Genomic DNA, 23,145 nt, shown 5'->3' on the forward strand with positions numbered 1-23,145 from the left:
GCGGTGTCGCAACTGTGTAAACTTTTTTTAAAAATTAATTTTAGTTGGAAACTTCTATTTTTATATTTTTAAACAAGTTTAAAAAATTGTGGAATTTATGTCTTGCTGTCTTTGTACAGTAAATGCCAGTTGGGTTTTTTTTTTTTTCCCCTCAATTCAGGTTATCCAGAGCTCCCTCTGGTCAATCAACACCAGGTATGATTCAAGGACCAGGTCAGGATGAGGATCAAATCTCTGCAACTTCAACTTCACTGAAATACCTGGACCGTGGCAAGATGTAGCAGTCAGAAGTTTGGTCACCATGTACAGCAGGTCATGGGCAATGCATTACAATGATGTTCTAATTCTCTATTTACTAAATAACTTCTGGAAAGTTTTGTTCAACTTGTTCCAGTATCTAAAGGGGAGTTACAAGAAGCCTGGAGAGGAACTTTTCACAAAGGCATGGAGTAATAGGACAAGGGGGAGTGGCTCCAAATTGGAGGAGGGGAGATTTAGATTAGAGATTAGGAAGAAATTCTAATGTGAGGTCCTGGCACAGGTTGCCCAGAGAAGCTGTGGCTGCCCCTGGATCCCTGGAAGTGTCCAAGGCCAGGCTGGATGTGGCTTGGAGCAACCTGGAATAGTGGAAAGTGTCTTTGCCCATGGGGTTAAAACAAGATAACCTTTGAGGTCCCCTCCAAAACCAATCCTTTAATCATTCACCTGTTTATTCCTTAACTCAGACATCCCACTTACTCCTAGAAGTAAATGCTCAGCGGGAATAAATCCTCACTGCTCCATCAAAGACAACAGTTCCAAGCTATACTCCTGGATAGCTTGGCCTTGGATTTGCAAAGCATAAGCACCCTTGCACACCCTGCTGAATTTACTCCATGACATTTAACTCATTAAAGTGCTTAGAGAAAGGCAGAGGGGGGCAGAAAAAAGAGAAAAAAGAAAGAAGGAAAAAAAAGGAAAAAACAACAGAAAAAAAAGAAGGCTTCTGCTTTTCATAATCCCTAATCTTTTTTCCCATTGGCATCCACCAGATGTTGCTTTGGATCAGAAGATAAATATTAAAACCTAAGAAGGAACAAAGCAGGCTGTTTACGAGATGGATTTTCTGATGTCTCTCAAACACTTTAAAAAGGCAGGAGGGAAGGAGGGGGGACTGGAGATGCTTTGATAGACACGGGGATTGAATTCCACAACCCAGCGGAGCTCTCTAGTGGTCTCAAGGATAAACAGCTCTACTGGCATCAATGTGAGAATTAAGAATTTGTTCTTTCAGTCCATCATTTGGAACAACTCTGCAAAAGGTGGAAAGCCATGGGGGGGATGTAATTTGTGGGTGAACCCACTGGGATGACGGAGAGACACAGCACTAACCTGGCAAGGAGTCCAGCAAAATGTCCCTGGGGCGGGGTGTCCCCACAGACATAGAAGTAGGACACAGATTCTCTTTGCTGGGAGGTGCCCACCAGGACTTGGATGTCACATTCAATGAAAGTGGCTCTGTCCTCTTGGCAGTTGGCAGAAGAATGTGTCAGACCACAGAGAATGGCCAAAGAGGCTGCAAGACAGGAGAGGGGAAAATAATCCAAAGCAGCCTAAACACCACTGACATTGAGCATATTTTAACTACTGAGAGGTTTCATTGCAGGAGGTGTCCCTGCCCATGGAACTAAATTAACTTTAAGGTCCTTTCCAACCCAAACCATTCCATCATCCTTGGGCTCCTGATGTGCACCCAGCCTCTCTTTAGGTGCATCCTTTTCGAGGATAATCAGATCTCCATGCAGCTCTTTCAGCCCTATTTGCTTTGTGTGAGCAAAATGTAACCTCCTTTGTGCCCTGAGCACCAGGATGGTCTTTGGGATCAAAGTGCTCTGTCCAGAAGGAGATGACATAAGGGATTAAATAAAAGCATGGACATTTCTTCTGGGAGAGCTAGAACATGGTTTACAGTTCAGGAATATGGCACAAAACTTTTACCAAGGAGATGTGACAACTTAACATATATCACAAGTTTGAAACCCAGAAAGAGTTTTTGAGGAAACTTTGACACAGCTTGGAGGGCTCCTGGGGAACTGGTGGGAACTGGGATCTCCTGCCTTGCTTTATAGCTGAGTATGACTTGAGATGTGGTCCAAGTCTGCCTCATGGATGAGGTAAAAATTGTAACAGGAACAGTTGTTTTGAGGTTTATTTAGAACAAGTGGTGTGAACATCTGGAAGAATTTTTTTTTTTTTCATGGAAAGGGTTGTTCAGCACTGGAATGCAATGCCCTGGGAGGTGGTGGAGTCACCAACCCTGGAAGTGTCCAAGGATGGTCTGGACGTGGCACTCAGTGCTCTGGTCTGGGTGACAAGATGGGGATCAGTCACGGGTTGGACTCGATGATCTTGGAGGTTTTTTATCCAACCTAAGTGATTCAATATGATTCTGTGGGAAGAAATTAGGTTTTCTTATTCTAAATCCAGACAAAAAATGCTAAAAAAAAAAAAAAAGGAATTATGAATTTTCATTGAAGTTCAGATTCAGTTGAAATATTTGGGTTTAACAATTTTAGACAGGAGTCCTTTAAGCATTAAACCATGACAGACATTAAATCTGTTTCTCTCAAAGCTCTGACTTTTGAAGAATATTCATTAATCCTGAACTAACCAAATAGTTGTAATGAACTGCTGAAAAGGTCTGTGGACAAAAATAACAGACTGCACTGTAGCATCCCAAGAGTACCAAGAAAGGGTTTTTTTCCTATTTGCTTTTGTAAGTTCCAATTTGCTCAAAAGGTACCTTGTTTGCTGGGGAAGTGTCATAGTCAATGACTTGTCTCCTAAGCAATCGTAAAAATGGGGCTTGAAATTATAAAAGTATGAAAGTGTTCTATTTCTCATATTAAAATATTTATCACAATTTGCTAAAGCTTACTATTTCATATGGGGTATTTCTGAAGAGTTTATAACTCTTTAATATTTCAGGTATTTTTGAAATATTAAAATCTATCAATTCATCTGCTCTGAATTTTAGAGAGAGTTTACAATTCTTCACTATTTTTCTTCTCTGGATTTAGAATGAGAAAATAAAGTTACCCACATGCTCGCAAATTTTGCAATATCTTTAATTCCTTTCCTTCCCAAAATCCAGGGGCAATTTTCTTGCTTGGCACCCTAACAGAGTCAAACACAAACCCTGCCTTGAAGACCTACATCTAAGATAAGTAATAGGCAGAGAAGCCTAGAAGAATGATAGCTAGATTTTGCTTTTATTGTCCAAAAATTCTATCTAGTTCTACTTCAGTTATTCTATGACAACAACAAAATTCTTATGTCTTTCCTGATGTTCCAAGGGCATCTTAAGCAGCACTAAATATCTGTGTTTTGACTAATAAATAGCATCCAAGAGGACTAAATTCTGAAAAGATTTTGCATTTGCAACAACCTGGAGTAGAACCAATTCATTACAGGAAGGTTTTGGAATTTTTGTGGTCTTGAAAAGAACATGGCAGAGTTTTCTTATGTGGAAAACCACTCAAACTCTATTTTGGGACAAACGTTGGACATTACTCACAGAATGCCAGGACTGTTTTCCTCGACATTTTGCTGCTGTCAAAGAGCTTGCCTAGCTCATGTAGGTCACCAGAAAGTGTTTCCTGCAGAGCCCCGAGAGCTCAGCACAAAAACAGTCTGGTATTTCTTAAACAATCCCAAAATGTGGAAATTGGGCATTTCTGCTGTGCTGCTCCAGTGCCCCCATCCCAAAATTATCATGCCTGTTGGAACAGGCGTTACTTCAGCCATCTTATCAATAGCTAAAATAATTTTTAACACAAACCAGGCAAACAAAGGTATTAATTTATAAAACCTAAGTTTTAGAATATGGCTACAAAGGATTGCGAAGATATCAGAGGAAGCAAAATCCAAGCAAACCCTACCTAATCTGTACACCCCAGAATCAAGCTTAGAATTGCTTTCTCTCTCTCAGGTGGAAGGAGTGGAAAATCTCACTGCCTCACCTCACATCTCCTGTCCATTGGACAGAGATATCCCTTTAAGAGGTGATGGTCTTTTCCCATTCCTTCGTTGGGACTCTCCAAGATCCTCCTGTTTCTTTCCTCTCAGAGGTTTTAATGTCTTTATTAATTTAGGAGGAAGTCTGGGCCTTTCCCTTCCCATTCCTCAGACCATGAAACACAAATAGCCCTTGGTATTGTTGGTGCCATTATCTCCTACCATTACAGTCACAGAAAATATCAACTAAATATTTCAACACACTTTTGGCACATCCTAAAAGGATATTCTGCTCATTCTGGGACACAATTCTTCTCCCTGCTTAATTGGTTAGTGTTCAAACCCCAGAATGAAGCTGCTTTAGGCTTTATATTCCCAATAAAGATCAAACCTGCAATCCCATTGCTGGGATGAATGCTCTCAGCTCATTACAGCTTCTCTTTTGAGATCAGACACTATGGCAGCCAAATCTGTGTGGTGGTAATGGCTTAGGGACTGACTACCCCCAGCCCTGGCTTTGAGGGATACTCTGGCTTAATCCAGGATCCCGGGATGCTCAGCACAAGGGCTTTGTTCTGGGTCACTGTTTAATAACCACTGCTGGACTTGTGATGAGGCTCAAACCTACAGGAGGCTCCAAGGGCAGATGCGGATTGATTGAAGAGCTGCCCAAGGAGTCCCAGTGCCAAAACTCACATCCCTGGTTATCCACCCCTCACAAAATGGACTGTGGAGCAGCAACATGTGCTTAGCAGGGAAGACAAAGAATTAAAAAAAAAAAAAAAAGTTAATAAAAGGGAGAGGAGAAAGAGACCTGTTAAGGTCAGTGAGTCCAACCTTTGCCTGTGAAGAATTGCTCCCTGTGAGACATTCATTTCACAGACAGGTTTCAGAAGTCCCAAGAGATGGCTTTCAAGCATCTATTCCACTGCCTGGTAGATCTCACTGTCAGAACATTCCTGCCATGTAATTAATAGGCTTAATTTCCCCCTCTTAACTTCATTTCTGGATTTGAAATGTAGAAGGGACCATTTGGATCCTTTGGTTTGATCTCCACAATAAACATCAGAGGCCCTGGTTTCTCCTGATGTCCCAACTGCCACAACACCACAACAGACTCTCTTCACATCTTCTGCATCTGCTCATACAAATCCCCAAATTTCCCTGGCTCTAGTCCCCATTGTCCTGGCATCTCCTTGTTAGAACCAAAACTCATTCCTCTCTCTACTCTTGCCCCATTCAAAGAGCTCCACCAAACCACATCCTTTTAAACCAGTCTTATTTCTAGCCTCTAATCTAAATCCTCCTCCTTAAACATCCACTTTTACCAGGGGAGTCTGGAGTCTGGTTAATGGCACCTCCAGAACCCTCCAACAAAGATCCCAAGAACTTTCAAAACCCTCTCACATCAAAACCCTTAAGTCAGACCTGTTATTCCAAACATGCTGATGCAACCAGGAAAATCAGGCTCAGCTTTTACCCTGATGCATCCTCTTATCAGTTCACCTCCTTTTAAAGGTGCTTTCCTTGCCTTCACCTTAATGTAAAACATAAAATCTCAGGGATTGGCTTACTGGCAAAATTATATGTGGTATTTACCCTAATATCACCTTAGAGGAATAATCAGATATTTTCTCACCGGTCTCAAGCTTCCTGCCAGTTTTCTCATCTTTCACAGGAGCACAACTCAGTCCCACAAACATTAACCACATGTTCTGTAAATTTAACCTGAGTTGAATAGAATCTACAACTGCATTTTCACTCATGCAGTACCACAAACAAGGTAAGAACCAGAGAAGGGGAGAGCTTTCAGGATTATAGAATAATTTTGGTTGGAAAAGCCCTCTAAGATTGAGCCAAACCATTCTCCCAGCACTGCCAAACCCACCACTAAATCACATCCCCAAGTGCCACATCTACATGGCTTTTGAACCCTTCCAGGCATGGTGATCAAGACAGTTATATCTTTACCTTTAAAGACTCATGGGTTAATTTGGACATTTTTCTTTTGGTTTTGTTTTTCCTTGAAGGCAGTGAGGTTTTGTTAATTTTATTTAATTTTGTTAATTTTTTTTAAGCTTTAAGGCTGAAAATCAAATTTTAGCTCTGTTCTGAATTGATTTTTCTGCATCTTGCAAAAGACAACAGTTTTCATAAAAGAGTCTGGTCCTGCATTCCCATTCCTTGTGCTCTGGGTTGAGGATATCTCAGTAACACACCCAGCTCTTGCCAGTGATCAAACCAAAACCTCGCTGTGACCCCGCTCAACACCCATTCCTAAGGAAAGCCCCATGAGGAAGGCTTATGGATGGATCCTGCTGAGCCTGGCAATTCCTCATCTCTTAGAAAACTTCCTGCTCAAAGGGAAAGAAGGAAAGAAGTCACATTTCCTACCTGCAGAGCCTTGCCCTGTGGACTGGATCACATGAGAGAGCCACATGGTCCTCTTGGGGATTCCCACGTGGACATCTCTAATCTCAAGCAAGCCAGACACAACATGACCCAGCACTGAGAGCCAGGGCAGCCATTGCCACCTGACATCCCACAGTGCCAGAGGAGAGAGGGTTCTGCTTCACAGCCCTCAGTAACAGAAGAAATGCAGCTTAAACTCTCCACATCAGCTAGTTTGGCTGAAAGGAAAGGTCAGACAAATATCCAACTTGGACACAACACTGAGGGGCCCTGGGGCACCAAAGATCTCCCCTTCCCATTCCTTCACAGTCCTGAATCCCTGGAGTCTCTTTGTCACCTCTCCCATGTGGACAAGGCAGTGCAAGAAAGGTCTGAGCGCTGGATGTGCCAGCACCAAGTGGCAAATTTCCACAGGCAAACAGCACAAAAACCATGAAGTGAAACTGGAGTTACTGCACTTAAACCACCCTAAACATGGTGAGAGACCTTAAATACTAAAAAAAAAAAAAAATAAAGACATCCTTGAATATTAAGCACTAGATTCACCCATGCCAGATGTAGATGTGCACAAGCTGAACACAGCTGTTTTAGGGAGTACAAAGAGCCTGACAAACACAGATTTGAGCAGCCTGCAAAAGGATTTTTATTTTTTTAAGAAAAGAAAAAAATATATATTTGTTTGTAAATATTTAATTAACAAATATCTTGCAACCCGGCTGGTGTAACTGGCAAGGCTGCAAAACCCAGGGCAGGAGAGAGAGGGTGAGGCAAGGTTTCCTTTGCATTCCCTCTCTAGACACACAGCCAGCGATCAGCATTCACTTGCTGACATCTAGTGACAGGAACAAGCATTGTGGTCCTGCCTGTACGATTGTTTTCCCCAGGCTCCCTCTGCCACCAACCACCCAGTGAGTTCTGAACACATTTTGGATCAATGTGATTAAATTTTAGTATGCTATTCTCCCAGCAATAACCAGGGTGCCCCATTTTGTGCTTTATTTTTTTTAACAGTACTCCAGCATCGTGTCTTTTTCTATTTAAAATAACAAGCTGTTTTGTGGACTGTGCCTGGCCTTGTTTAAAACAAAGAAACCTGAACTCTTTATGACCTCTTGGTGTCTCTTTTTGAGTGCTTGTGGCTGAGTCTTAAAGCCGTTTTTCTTTCTCCCTTCCATCTTTTTTACTATTCCTCATGACACTGGGGCTGGAACTAGAATACATTCAAGGTTCCTTCAGCCAAAATATTTCTGGGATTCTATGAAAGGAACCATTCAAAATGACAGGAGTAAATTTAGAATTTGGGAATAAATGAAGCTGAAGAGAGCACCTGGATGTCTCTTGTCCTAGCCCTTGCTCAAAAGAATGTTAAATTTCACAGTGGGGTGGCTTCTTGGCAAATAATTTATTCAAATTTTATTTTGGATGATGGATATTTCACACATCTTTGAACAAACCCCTGTGAATTCACCTTGATGGACACTCGAACTTGCCACCTTTCTTTCACATCCACAAAGAACAAGAGGTCGTGGATCTCTGGTCACCTGCATACTGGATGTCTGGACAGCCTCAGAACAGCAAGTATTTCTGCAGATTTCCAGATCTTCTCCAACTTCAGAGCTGTGAAGAGGCTGAAATGTTAAGCTTCCGAGTCTTGGAATCCCTGAATCACAGCATCATTTAGGTTGGAAAAGATCTCCAAGATTGCAGAGTCCAAGTTTTGACTGATCCCCACCTTGTCACCCAGACCAGAGCACTGAGTGCCACATCCAGTAATTTCCTGGACAACTCCAGGGATGGGGACTCCAGCAAGAAGCCAAGCACCAGGGTGAATACTCCATGTTTAGAATTTGGGAAATGGTACATGGCTCAGAGCTGAGACTTAAAAGCCTTAAATTCTGCCTTTTGCAGATCTGAGAAGCCTAATTCTGAGCCTTCAGTAGGAAAAAGAGGGAATGTATCTTGTCCCAGGAAACGCTCATTTTGAAGAGTTAGCTCCAAAATCCAGCCAGGGTTATTTCTCTCAAAGAGAGACATGGAGATCATCATGTCTCTGTCAAGTTAAGGAAGATGCTCTGGTCATGATGGATGATCCCATCCTCATCTCAAGGAAGTCAAATCCTCATCTCCAGCTTCCCAAAGGTATGAACTGGCCATGGTCTGTCATTTGTTCACCCTTTCAGTAAATCATCCTTTTCCTTCTACACATTTACCCCACTGAGGCCATACCACCATGTAACCAAAACACAAAATGTGTGTGGCCACAGAATCAAAGAACTGTTAAAGTTGGAAAAGACCTTTAAGATAATCATGTCCAACCATCATCTCACCAACTCTATGTTCACCACTAAACCACGTCTCAAGTGCCACATCCACACATATTTTTTAACACTTTCAGGAATGATGACTCCACCACTTCCTCGGCCACCATCTTACAAAGCTTGAAAACACTTTATGTGAAAAAAAATTTCTAATATCTAAACTGAAACTTCCCTGGTGCAACTTGAGACCGTTTCCTCAGAAGAAAAGGCCTTTAAGGGAGCTTAATTCTCTAAGATGATCATGGTGGCTAAGAGGTGCTTGGGTACCCAGCCCTGCAGTCCATATGCATGTTTTACATGGGGAGCTTTCCCAAGGAAAAACTGCTGTGAGGAAACATTGATGTTGTGCAACTGTGGCCACAGGCACATGCTGGATCTACTCCAACGTCCATGGCCACGGACACAAAAACTCACCCTGACACCATCTGTCCTCAGACTGAGTTCAAAAAACAGAAGTCATAGATTCACAGAATCATTATGGTTAGAAAAGACCTCCAAGATCACCAAGTCCAAGCTTTGTCAGTCCTATGTTAATTCCTTTTCTCTCACCAGGGCTGCTCCTTGTTCCCCTGGGATGAGATACACTAGGGCTCCCCATTTTGGGTCAAGATTTTAGGGGATATTTTTATCACAATGACAGTTTCTGAGTTTTAACTGACCTCGTAGGCGTGGGGCAAGGCAGCTCAGCTCAGTCACTGTCATGTTGCCCAGGAGTTCACAGCTGGTGCCACAGACTGTGACCCAAGTCTTTCCTGGGGAAAACCCAGTTCCATGCAGGTAAACTTGTCCTCCATTCAAGCCACCTTAGAAAAGAACAGGAAATGGTATTTAAGACAGAGCCTGACAGCTAGCTCTCAACAAAAGGGTTTTTTTTTAATTCATAATTTTTGCTTTCATGACAAAAAGCCCACATCACTGCAGTGCCTCACACAAAACCCTGTGGAGGAACTGCAGCAACCCTCCATGACTTACCCCAGTTGTGACATGCAGCTGTCACTGTCAGATGAGAAGTGAACATCAGGTTGGAGGAAGCCCATCCCCTGGGAATATCCAGGCCCAGCACAGGGTACTCGCCCACAGGGAGCAGAGGAGCTGTGCACTGCAACACGGAGCGACTGATGGTGATGTTGCTGCAAGGGAAATCTCCAATAAACACCTGGATAATGTCCATCTCTGTGACCTGCGATACTGTCAAAGTTAAAAGAAGACCAGTGGAAACAAGTGAAAGGAAAGCTGGGGTGAATTCCTCACTGTAACTTATTGTTCCAAGGTAATAGGAGTGTCCATCTACTTTCAGACTCAGAGCCCTCGTGCCTTTCCCCGGAGGCACCGTGCACTGGATGAACACACAGGTGATGTTGACAACAAAGCAAGGGTGATGGTCTATGAGGACTGAAGTCGTCCTCTTTCCCTTCAGAGCCAACCCAGCTAAGCTGAGCAGGCCTCCCCCATTGGTGCTGAAATTCCGTGGGTAAAACTGGTACACCCAAGGCAGGATGGTGAGAAGGTTGGATGTCCCTCTGAAACAAGCACGGCCACTTTTCCTGCTGGATATGGAAATGTTGTGCTCCCCTGGGGCCAGGCAGGCTGTCTGGCACTTGATGATGGTCTCATTCCAAAAAGTCACCTTGCAGGCAGAGCTGTTATCCACATGTACCACGGGGCTGTCACCCTGCCATGCCAGCCTCTGCCCTTTGATTGTCATGTGGGTGGATGTCCCATTGGTCTTCCAGGTCACCAGATGTACCAGGGGGGTCCAGTGCTCCTGAAGGTGGAGAGTACAGCCCCCAAGGCACACACTGCGGACCCCATTGACAACCACGGTGACACTGAGAGCCCGAGATGCCTCAGCCAGCCACTGAGGGTGCAAAGGATGAGCCCCTGGAAGGACAACACAGTTGATGGAGTCATTATCAGACTTCTGGATCTCACAGGAGTAATTACTCTCCAGGCTGACTTGTATCAAATTCCTCCTGGATTTCAAAGCAATACCAGATATAGTGAGCAACATTCCACCACAGACTGATCCTTGCGATGGGAATATGGAGGTTATCTGTGGAGTTATCGTGAGGGCCTGCTGCCTTGCTGTCACTTGAGCATATCCCAGCTGCCTCTGGACAACCTGGATGGGGAAAGTCCCAGGTTCCAGGCTGTTCAGTGGCAGAGAGCACTGATAAGACATTGCATACTGGTTGCCCCATTGAAACTCAAGCTGACATTCAGTGTGTCCAAGCTTAGCCACAGATCCAGTGATGTTTATTCCCTGAATGCTCAAGAGCAGGCTGCCATCTGTGATTTCTGTTTCAACAGCAGTAACGAGGGGAGTCAAAGCTCTTTGGTAGTTAAAGGTGGTGGTCCTATTTGCAAAGAGAGCTTGTTGAAATGACCCACTGCTGATGGCTACATTTACTCTGACAGAGATGTCACATGAATCGTCATTAGACAAATTAACAGCTGGCGGGGTCAGGCACCAAATTGTCTCTTCTTCCAGGTGAGTAACTGTACAGGTTTGATTGTCCATTGACACAGAAACCAGGGCAGGATTTTGGCTAAAGCCCACCCCAGAGATTGTGAGCAGTGTTCCACCTAGGAGTAAAGCAAAATAAGGAAGAAGGGTATTATATGCACAAGAGGAATTCATTACTATCTCTGAACCATCTCAAACCATGATCTTTAAGGTCCCTTCCAACACAAATTTTTTATGATAAAGCTGATAAGCATGACAGGCTGAAGGAAAGAAATAAAATACTTTTTTTTTTTTTTGGACAAGACAGCTAGAGACAATAGCAGCCATATATCAGGATAATCCTACATGGACAAGAGGCTAAGGCAGCAAGTAGTCAGGGATCTTTGTGGCAGTAAATGACTGTAGAAAGCCATCGCAGAAATGGAGAAAGCTACTGTGAAAGACCCCTGAGAGCAAACAGAGGCTGAACTCTTCATGGAATGGGACTGTCCCTACAGGAGGGCAGGGAGGTAGTTTGCTCCTGATGCCCACAGGGAAGAAGAATGCAATTGTGAATATTTTCAAACTCAGGCAGTGTCAGATTTCATAGAATCACCAAACAGTTTGGGTTGTAAGGGGCCTTAAAGACCCCCTCCTTCCAACCCCCCTGCCATGGGCAGGGACATCTCCCACTATCACAGGTTGCTCCAAACCCCATCCAAGCTGGCCCTGAATACTTCCAGGGATGGGGCAGCCACAGCTTCTCTGGGCCCCCTGTGCCAGGGCTGCACCACCCTCACAGGGAAGAGGCCACACAAAGGCTCTGTCCATGCTCCTTTTGTTTGTAGTACTGGTACTCCCAGTGTCCTGCCCTGCTTCAACCTCTTTAAACATTAAGCCCATTCTCTTCCTTTTCCCATGATCTAGCTGAAAAAATAAGTTGGTTTATGATGAGGATTCTTTTTAAGTGAGTCCAAATCCTTAACCCAGATACACACACAAGTGTTAGAGACAACAAGAGGTCACAGGTAAGGGGGAAGGGACTGGTGCTTTTTGCAGCAAAGAGGTTTTAATTCAGATTAAGCCATTCATAAAACCACAACCAAAGAGTTAATCAGTTCTTATTTAATTTTCAATTTACCCTGAAATATAAAAAGAAGGGTAAAACTTTTATTATTTTTTTGTAGTATGGCTTAATCTTCAAAACTGATAGGATTTGCTCTCCAAGCTCTATCCACTCTCTCATCTTTCAAGGCTTGAGCACTTCACAAACTATTAAACTAATCACGTACCACAAAGCCTCTGAATTTTTGTGTCTTTAAATGTGTTGTGAGCCTGAGAGAGCAATCTGTGGAGGACCTGAGGTTGTAGCACAAGAATTTCTCTGTCTTCTATAAAAGCATTTCTAAGGGCTCAAGTAAAATTCACTACAGGGATTCAACTCTCCTCCACCACCAGCCAAATGACAAAATAAATCAACCACCCCAAATCTGCTTTTTAAGATTGAAAGTAAAACTTTTCTTTATAATTCAGCAATGTTCTGCTCAGAAACACACTTAAATTATTTCCAATGTCTAAAAGCTTGGAACAGGATTAATAAATATTTCCCTTTTGATTAAAATTAACATTGAAAAAGGGTTTTTTTTTTATTTTGTCTTTTCAACATAACAAAAATGAACATCCCTTTTGGGATCACTTCAAATTATTGTTTGCTTCAAACCACAATTGTACTTTGCTTTCCACCTAACTTTCACATGGAAAACCTTGAAAGATGGGGGCAAAATGACTAAAAGAAACAGCACAGATGAGCCAGGTGTGGGCGTGCTTTGTTTTCCCAAAGGGAACATACAAGACTACATGAGCAAACACTTGGGGAAATCAAATTCAAAGCACAGGGAGCCCTGAGCCAGCCAACCAGATGGAGGGATGCTCAGTACAATCCCACATTTCCAGACCGCTGCTGTCTGCCAGTTGATGCCTGCATAATAAAGGGTCACAGATTCAAATCCCCCTCATTTAAACAGATGTGAAATGGGATGCACTTTCCATTCCTGCAGGAAAACTGTGCCCTTGATCCCTTTAACCTCCATAAGTGGCTGCAGATGTACCAATGCTGTTTACCCAGAACGGAGCCACAACACGGCTCAACGCTGAAGATCTCGGAGAGGTACTGGATTAACGGCTCAACCCTGCAAAACACAACCAGCACAGAAAGGATTTGGGGCAGTTAGGGCTATTCTTTTATTTTTCCTTCCTGTTGCAGTGCTTTTCTTTCTTACAACTCCCAGAAAGCTAAGCACCCACCTGGCACATCCCCTTTGTTTGATGTCACAGTGACAAGATCACCCCAAATTTTTCCATGTGGTTTAGAATCACAGAATGGCTTGGGTTGGAAGGGACCTTAAAGATCATCTCATTCCAAACCCCCCTGTCCCTGGGCAGGGGCACATTTGAGCTACATCTATCACAAACACTCTCCTATCAATTGGCGACTCATGGGCCAAATTTAGTCCAACTGAATTGCCCATCGAAGGAAGCAAGAATAAGGTTTTTTTTAGCAAGCAGACTCCACTATGCCCAATAGAAGTGCATTGAAAAGGCATCACAGCTGCCTTCTCTCCTCACACCCTCCCACCAGAGAGTGGAGTAAATTTAACAAGAGGAAACCCATACATGAGCTGCTGAAGCCCACCCAGATAAAGTTATAGCTCTAGTTCTGTCCTATCTACATCTATTTTTCTTCATCGCCCTGCTTCAAAAACATCCCCTTGACTAAAAAGACATGTTAGAGAAGGGATCTTCCCAATCCTGCAATCCAGCCCACCAGAGCTCAGAGTCCTCTCCTGGGATGACCCATCTCCTTCCAATCTGTCCCTGGAGATTAAATGATGGTGCTGCTAACAGACTCCAGTACCAAGTGGGATGAATTCCTGTGTGTCATCCTACCAACCACAATTTTTCTCCTTCTGAGGTTCATTAACATTACAAGCAGCTTAACTTGGGTTTTGAGCAATAAAAACACCTAATTTCTCCCCAGTATTTTCATTTCAGGATCACTCCTGGCAGCTGCCATGGCAGAGGAACAAAACTGTGTTCTTTTGAATACATTCCTACATCCCAATTTCAGGTCAGCTTTCCCCCACATTTTAATTCGTTTATATTACATTTATCTAGGCATGAACTTGAAGTGTCACCTTAGGAAATGGAAATATCATCATTTAAAAATTCTCCAAACAAAGCATTTTTGTATTGTTCAAACTAGCTTTTGTTTTTCTGATGAAAAGTGTTTCTTTTCTTCTGCTGTTTTCCTACAGCAGGATTTATCTGCATTTGACCTGAATCTGTGAATACCTTTGATTGCCTGAATATGCATTTTTCATCAAATCAACTGTTTTTTCCTAAAATGTTGCTCTCCTGCCTCCTACTGATCCAAGGGAAGTTAATTGACTAGCATTAGCAGTTTGCTGACTCGGGCTCCACAGATAAATAAATGCCTTGATAATTATTCATAATTTCATACCACACTGCAGAATTCACCTTTAGGTACAGAATTTGTGAAAAACTCAAGCCTTCCTTTTCAGATTAACCCTAAAACACCTAATAGGATGGAGAATGAAGCTTCTAAGCAAAATACACACCTGTTTGAAGCGACAGCAATGCCATTGATGAGGACAGAAATATTGTACCACCCTGCAGGCAGGGCTGGAAGTGTCACATTAACCCCACGCTCTGTCTGTGCCTGGATCTGTGGCCATGAGTCCCCAATTTGGACCTTGACATCTGAGCCCTGGTAGCTGGCAAACTGGGATATTCCAATGTGAAGCTCCTCACCTCCTGCAGAGAAAGGAAGGGAAATTATTCAGTGTTTCTGGCAATGGCTATTTTAGCACACATGACCATGGCCTGAGGAAGAGCAGAGTCCCATCATGCCAGAATAGTCCAGCCCTGCCCATCAACCCAAACCCTGCAGTGGTTCTGTGTCCTACTCAATCTCTCCTGCAGAAGGTCACCAGCTATCAGGGCTGTCTTGAGACATCAGCACAGTGAATGTGGTTATGACCACTCTCAGCAACACTCAGGATAGGATTCATGTCCCCCTTACCATAAATGTCTGCCTTATAAATATCTGAACCTGATAAAAACCAAATACGGGTTTTTTTAAAGTTCTGGAGCTGAGGGGGTTCTGGTATTTTTTTTTTTTTTTAATCTCTGATAAACTATCTAGAGTCTGTTGTACGGAATTATGGAGTCATGTAATAGTAATAGGAGCCTTCCACAGTAAAATGAAAATTTCCTTGGGTACCTAAAGTCAGATGTGTTTGTCATGGTTTAACCCCAGATGTCATCTCAGCCCCACACTGATCACTCCTTCCCCTGCAGTGGGATGGGGGAGAGAACTGGAAGCATAAAAGGGAGAAAATTTGTGGGTGGAGATAAAAACAGTTTAACGGGTAAAACTAAATTTATGTGTGCAAAGCAAAACAAGGACTTCATTCTCTGCTTCCCATGGGCAGGCAGGTGCTCAGCCATCCCAGCAGGGCTCCATCACATGGAATGGTGACTTGGGAAGACAAAACACCATCACTCTGCCTCCCTCTTCCTTCCTTAACTTTATAAACTGAACATGAGCAGCCTGGTCTAGGATAATCCCTTGGGTCTGTCGGGATCAGCTGTCCTGGCTGTGTCCCCTCCCAAATCCACGTCCACCCCCAGCCCATTCACTGGTGGGGTGAGGAACAGAAAAGTCCCTGACTCTGCGTAAGCCCTGCTCAGCAATAACAAAACATCCCTGTGTTATGCATGAACTCAAAACACAGCCCCACACGACTCGCTACAAAAAAAATTAATTCCAGGGAAAACCATCTCTGCTCCAAAGCACCCTATTTTCGTTAATCATGACTCCCTCTCCTATTTAAGCTGCTGTGTGTCAATCTGTGTTCAGATGATAGAGGATACTTTCCTTTATTAGTGCACATTGCACTAACAGGAAAGGACAAAGCCAAGAGACAAGGGATTTTCGTAACTTTAATTTCTTCTTAAACAGCTTAAAAAAAATAAGGTGGCATCCATCAGTCCAAATAAAGGCATTTTCACTGATAGCACTATCAGTGGTCAGTGAAGAGAAAAGAGACTTTATGCCATGATTCATCCTATTGCAAGACACACAAAAGAGCTGTGGCAAATCCCACCACAGAAACACCTATTTATCTTCAATGACCATGCAAAACATCTAAACATTCAGCATAGGGATGTGTTTAGGAGGTGAAGCTCATCTTCCTGTCTCCCCTGAAAGGATGAAGGAGGGAGGAAGAAGCAGGAGAGTCTGTACAAAGCTTCCTTCATCTACCTGCTCCTCTAAGCAGGTCTTGGAGCTGATACCTTTCAATTCTGCATTCACAAAGACTCAAATAAAGTTTGAAAGCCTGAGAAGTTGAATATGTTAATAACATGAACTCCTTGGACTCTTGGTCAATTGTCAGCTTAATCCCAGATGCCTGGAAGGCATCAGTGCAATTTATTTATTCTTTTTATTATATAGAAGGAAAATTATATTAAAAGACGAAGCTGTGGAGGTTCTGAATAGGAGATTGAACTCAGCCCCACCACAGCTCATGAGACACTGTAACATTAAGGAATTCTTTGCACCTGAGTTGCCCGCGGCTACAAAAACCTTCCCTTGGTGCTGTGGTATCTGAATAATATTCAGATGATAAAGGACATTTTCTCTTATTTATGCATTCTGGAGTAATAGAAAATGACAAGGGCATTTGGGGAAAAATGAACAGAAATGCTGGGAGTGCACAAGGAATTTTGGCACTGGCAGTCACCTAACCCTGTACATCCCCAACAAGTCCAACCGAATTTGGAAGCTGTGGGTAGCTTTAAGGTGTTCACTGGAGGGTTGCAAAAATAGAGAAAAAAAGTCAGATATTATATTCTTGGAGGAAAGGGAATGGGATAGGTAAGAAAACAGGAATATTTCTGTCTTCCTCCCATCTCCTTCCCCACTGTCTCAGATACCACATAACTGGTGTTGGTTTACCATGCAGAAATGTGCTAAATTTTCCTAAGAGGCTTGTTTATAAGTGGACATCATTCACTATTTATGCTTTCTATTCCCTAAACACAGCTAAAATCTTGCAGGGAAATATGAGGGAAATGTGGGGGAAAAAAACCCCAAAAAACTCAAACAACCCCAAACAGAAACTTTGAAAATACAGGAATGGCAAACACTCTGTGAAATCTAATTAGGATTTTGTCCCCATGAATTCTGTGAGGTCCATGTTCATATTCTAAAGTAAAACATCACAAGGTCAAAAAGGAAGGGACAGTTTGGCTTGGAAATGGGAACTAAGAGAAAGAAATGTTGCCTATCCCTTGCTTTCAGTAACCCAAAATGCACATGATGCTCTTTTTATGGTCAACCCCTGGGGATCCTGGAGAAGGACACTCTCCAGAGCTCATTTCTCCTATCATGGATGAATCTGTTATTAAGAAATACAGAATCATTGAATACCCTGAGTTGGAAGGGGCCCACAAGGATCAAAGTTCAACTCCCAGCCCTGTACAGGACAGTCCTGAGAATCTTACCCTGTACCTGAGAGAGTTGTACAAACATTAGTTGAGCTCTGGCAGCCTTGGGGCTGTGACCATTCCCTGGGAAGATTTAGTGCCCAGTCAGCCTCTGGGTGAAAAACCATTTCCTCATACCCAGCCTAAACCTTTCCTGACACAGCTTCATGCCATTCCACTGGTTCCAATCACTGCATGAATGGATGGGATCGTTTCAGAGCAGAGTTAGAGAAACCTGACACAAAGGCAGGACTATACTGAACCTGACATCCTGTGGACATCATCCACACCACAGGGCAAGCAACTCATTGCCTCATATATGCTAGTGAAAAACCAACAAAAAACCAACCACAGCTGACCAGGACTAGCAGGAAATACAGGAACTAAAATTTAAAAGAAAACAAACAAAAAGTGTCAGATCAAACTTTATAGATCTATAAATTCCCTCTGCCCCACCACCATCAGCACTAACAGCTCTTCTCCAGAAGATGCCCAATACACATCTGCATTTTCACCTGCTATGCCACTTCTGTTCCTGCTCAGGGATACAAGTTCAGGGTTTAAGGAAGGATCATACTGGAATAAGTTGGTTACTGTTGTTGACTTGTACCCAAAAATCAGTGTCACATGGACAGCAGCATCCTCTGCCCCCTAGGAAGAGAGAGAAAGAAAATGTCAGAAATACGAATGAACCAATTTTTAAAAAAAAGTTATTTCCTATGTTCCTGCATCTCCCATACAAAAGTCAGGCACATGGCACTGATGAAACTTTCACATACACCAGATCCTACTTAAATATTTACAGTTATGTTGAATTTAAAGAGCATCTATGGAGATTTAGAAACCTTAAAACAACCCCAGACTGTGCAGATTTGGATTTGCTATATCCATACAAGTACATTAAACTAGTATATAAAATCCCAAACTAACTATACAGTTTTTAATTTGCAACATTCTTAAATTAAAAATTTAATTTGCAAATTAAGGCGCTTGCTTTTTTCACTAGTTTTCATAAATATCCTATTAATCTATTTTTAACTAAGCTGGTCTAATCTGTAACGATCACATTTAACTGCCCCACAGACAAGACTTGGCTGAGGGGCTACTCTTTGCCTTTCCCTAGTGCAGCTCAGGCCAGGAATACACAGGAAGTCACATTGGATTCTGACTGCTCTCCAAAGTGTGGTTTCTTACCCGAGAAGGAACTTTACATTGAATTCTTGTTGAATTTCTGCCCTCCTCCAAAACTGGGCAAGGCTGGGATCCAAACAGCACTGCATTTACCCCTTCCAGATTGGTCCCCCTGAGAGTCACTCTAAGTCCTCCTAAAACAAACAATTATTCCATGATATTCAATGTGTGGGATGTTTTAATAAACAAAGAATTATTTGTTTATAGATGAATACAAAAGTCTCTCAGCTGAGCTGATGATGATCTGTCCCACCTTGCTGTGCCTGGCTCCCTCTCTTGCACTAGAGATCCTTCTTGCCTTATTTGAATTATTTGAATTTGAATTATTTGAACTCTCCTCCACAATACAGGATGACTGGGGTTTTTTCTCGGTTTATTTTTTAATGACATACTTATTTAAACCAGCAAGCCCTGGCCTGTGATCTCCCCCTTAGACAGATCCCCAGCCCAAGAACGAAATAAGGAAGGAAGGAAGAAGCACTAAGAATGGAAAATGAGCTTAACGCAGCAGGTGCTCTCACAGTTCAAACAGCTGCCAAGCTCCCTGCTGTCAGAAAAGCCTGTAGCATGTGTCTAGGAAACTTGGGATAGAAAGGGGACTTGGCAGGGCTGAAGACTCGGAGTTGTGAGGGAAGTCACGGAGGGATTTGTTCCGTGGAGCGCTGAGCAAGCTCAGCTCTCCTCCGTGCCAGACTGAGCCTCTCCAATCCCACGTGGGATCATGCCCAGCACAAGTCAGACTTGTGCTTGATCTTTCTTCAGCGTCCAATTCCAAAGAAACAAGGTGCCCCTTTGCTTTTCCAAGTGATTAGAAGACTCAGGGATAGTTCAAAGAGAAACAGGAAAGAGAACAGGAGTGGGCATTAATGGCAATTCTAAGCTGGAGTTTGTGCTTTGATGCGATTCAAAGAAACTTTAAAAAAAAAAAAAGGAAGTGTTGCTTGAATTTTAGAGCTTTTTCTCTAGGTTTCAACACTGCAGAGTTTTAGGATTAGGGTTGAACAGACTGCTCAGACAGGCTAATTAATGCAGTGTTTATTTGTATTTATTAGCATGGCTATATTGTAAACCTACTGAGCTTTTATCCCTCTTTTCAATGTGATGTAAGCAATCCCCGATGTTAAAGTAATTATATATTAATGAAAAATTCCTTTGCACGTTTTCCTGAAATTCTTTAAACCCCCAGAGAATTATAGAAGTTTAGTCTTGATTTCCTGTGGCTGGCAGCAAATCCAGGCCAACAAGAGCAATCAGATACATTAACAGCAAGCTCCTGCTATTCACTGGATCGTGGGAGTATCTTTAGAAAGGCATTCCATGCTTCTAGAGTTAGGTCATGGGGATCTCCCAGCATGGCACCACTGAGACCAGGGATATTTTGACAAGAGGGTGCTGAAGCAGCAAAGTACAAGGTGCTTTGTTGCCTTCCCGTCCTGTAACATTAAATTTGCAGAGTCAGAAAGAGCAAGAAGTGAAAGCTGAAGCCACTTGCAAACGCAAGAGTTGTCAGATAAAGAGCTTCAGATTTAGAGTTCAGAATCCATGAATGTTGCGTAAAGACTGATGCTGTTAAGTTTTGATATCTACATTATATCTATATGTGGTGAAATACTGCCTGTGTGCACTTTACAATGAGATTGAAGAGAGGTATTTGAAATGGGAGAAATTAAAAACACAGATGGAAGCTGTAATTCTTTCCAATTATGAGCATTCCAGGCACATGTAATGTATGATAGCATTATTCTTGCTTTCTTTTTCATGAGTGACAGATCACTGTAATTGGGAGGAGTGGATTTGCCAGCAAAGGAAAGGAGAAGCAAGGCCTAAGCACTAAAATTTGCCATTGCTGGATTGTTTTTAGAGTTGTTTGGAGGTGTTTGGATTTTCTGTGAATTAAAAGTGATTATTAAACTTAGTGTGCCATGACCCTCTCATTAGGGGAAAAAAAATGGTAATAAAAGAGTTTTTTTCCCATGCAAAAAAAAAAAAAAAACCAAAACAAAAAAAAAAAAAAAAAAAAAAAAAAAAAAAAAAAAAAAACCAAAACAAAACAAAAAAAAAAAAAAACCAAAACAAACAAAAAAAAAATCCCCCAAACCAAAAGGTGGCCATAACTTCTAACTTAGGAATCCTGTGTTATTCCAAGTCCATTCCATGCTCATCCATGGAGAGGTTTACAGGCCAGCATTCCTTTCCTCTTGCTGATCCAAAGCGGCCAAAGATGGCACAGTCAGATCTCCAAGCCACATGTCTGAGCTGCACTGAGGGCAGTACTGCTCTCAGTGGTGATTGCTGCCATGATCTCAGAAATAAAATGAAGAGATTTAGAGAGAAATGACTGGGTAACTTTACTGTCAGAGTAGACCTGGTTCATGCTGTTTCTGCTGCATTCCTTGCTGCTTGAAAACAAAGGATAATCTGAGACTGTCCTTCACTGCACAGCCCAGGTGCATCAAGAGTGTTTGCCACATTTCTCATTGGGTTGAGGAGACTCTTTTCTCTCAAAAAAAAAAAAAAAAAAAAAAAAGAATTCTTTGAAGCTCTTGTCTTCAGGTATGGAATTTATCACTCTTTATTTCCTCCTCTGTTTCAAGGAGAGGAGGTATAATGGGAAGGGAAGGAAAATCAGTTTAGCTTTAGCTTCTCTAAGTTGCTTAGCTTTGTACCTAAACACAGGTGAGTTTTCCATTTTATTCTTCAGAACATGAATTTGCTTCAATGAGGCTGGGATTAACCAGAGTTCAGCCATTTCATAATCACAGGATCATAGGATCATTTAGTTTTGAAAAACCCTCTAAGATCAGTAAGTCCAGCCAGTAACCCAGCACTGCCAGGCCCACCACTAACCCATGTCCCCAGGTGCCAAGTCTACACATCTTTCAAATCCCTCTAGGGATGGTGACTCCACCAATGTCCTGAGCAACCTGTTCCAGGGATTGGCAACCATTCCAGTGAAGAAAATTTCACTCTAATTAGACCAGATTAATTCAAATGCTACAAATCTACGTGTCAAATGGATATGGGAGGATGAGTATGAAACACCAATGATTTGCTGAAATGAATATATGTGCACTTGAAAATATAATACCCAAACAAAACTACTTGGGAAACTGGTTGCCTGCACAAAGAGCTGAAGAGATTCTGTCAGTCTTTAGGTCATTTTTGACTGTGCTTTGGGGCACACACAGTGTGTCCAGCCATAAAATTTTGTCTTCATCAGGTGAAAATCTTGGCAGTGAAAGTACAGGAGAACCAAAACATGCCACAATAAGAAAGAAGCAGGAAGCAGCTCCCTTGGAGGGTTCACACCTACCAATCTCTGAAGTCGAAGGAGGTTCAACAACTCCCAGTGTTGGCTGGACTGTGAGGAAGATCCCTTGTCCTGTGGTGCCACCAAGAGCAAAGCCATGAGGTGCCACCAGCAGGGTCACCGGGTAGATCCCGACCGGCAGCCTCGGCACCTGGCAAACCACTCGGGTTTGATTCAGAGATGTGACGTGGCAGCTCCTCCTGTCCACCTCCACCTGCAGGGCCAGCTGCTCCTCAGCAAAGCCAGCTCCCCTGAGAACCACTGTGGCCTGGGACCCTTCACCTGAAGGAATAGAATCATCAAGGTGACTCATGAATTTTGGCCTAGCAATGCCCAGAATTTAAATTCAGCCAACAGTGAAAAGTATCTAACAGCTTCAACAGGATATCCTAAAAACTACACCACTGGTGATATCTCACTTCTCCACATAACAGCAATGCCTGCCTGTCCCTGTCCAGCTGTTACATTATTTTTTATTAAAAATAACTTGAGCCAAGAGCTGGTTTTTTTGCTTTAGGATTCAAACCTGCCATTGTTACTCTCCTCTTTATGCCTCTACCATAGAATCACAGAGTAGTTAAGGTTGGAAAAGACCTCTAAGATCACCTCTGTGTTCACAACCCAAACCATGTCTCCAAATGCCACAGCCACAAGCCCTGTGAACCCTTCCAGGGATGATAACTCCACCCCAGCCCTGAGCAGCCTGTTCCAGAGCCTGACAACCCATTAGATGAGTAAATTTTTTCCTGATAACTATTCAAAACTTCTCCTGATGCACATTAAGGCCATCTCCTATCATCCTGTTTCTTCATCCCTGGAAGAAGAGTCCAAGCCCCACCTGGCTGCATCCTCCTATCAAGGAGTTGTGGAGAGTGAGAGGGTCACCCTGAACCTCCTTT

The 23,145-nt window shown here is 42.8% G+C and overlaps 1 protein-coding gene across 1 annotated transcript in view; it reads right to left on the bottom strand.

Moving 5' to 3' along the window:
* Positions 1-23,145, bottom strand: part of PKHD1 (PKHD1 ciliary IPT domain containing fibrocystin/polyductin) — a gene marked incomplete at its 3' end in the record, with an annotated part of 158,500 nt that overhangs the window by 107,009 nt on the left and 28,346 nt on the right. Inside the window, exons 26-33 of the mRNA XM_054001685.1 lie at positions 22,250-22,528; positions 18,940-19,070; positions 18,261-18,396; positions 14,811-15,006; positions 13,294-13,361; positions 9,699-11,312; positions 9,386-9,529; positions 1,372-1,555 (exon numbers count right to left, since the gene is read on the bottom strand). Of these exons, the coding sequence (XP_053857660.1) occupies positions 1,372-1,555; positions 9,386-9,529; positions 9,699-11,312; positions 13,294-13,361; positions 14,811-15,006; positions 18,261-18,396; positions 18,940-19,070; positions 22,250-22,528 (2,752 nt within the window). The remainder of the gene's footprint in view (positions 1-1,371; positions 1,556-9,385; positions 9,530-9,698; positions 11,313-13,293; positions 13,362-14,810; positions 15,007-18,260; positions 18,397-18,939; positions 19,071-22,249; positions 22,529-23,145) is intronic.

The sequence above is a fragment of the Vidua macroura genome, chromosome 31, assembly GCF_024509145.1.
Source record: "Vidua macroura isolate BioBank_ID:100142 chromosome 31, ASM2450914v1, whole genome shotgun sequence".
Lineage (NCBI taxonomy): Eukaryota > Metazoa > Chordata > Aves > Passeriformes > Viduidae > Vidua > Vidua macroura.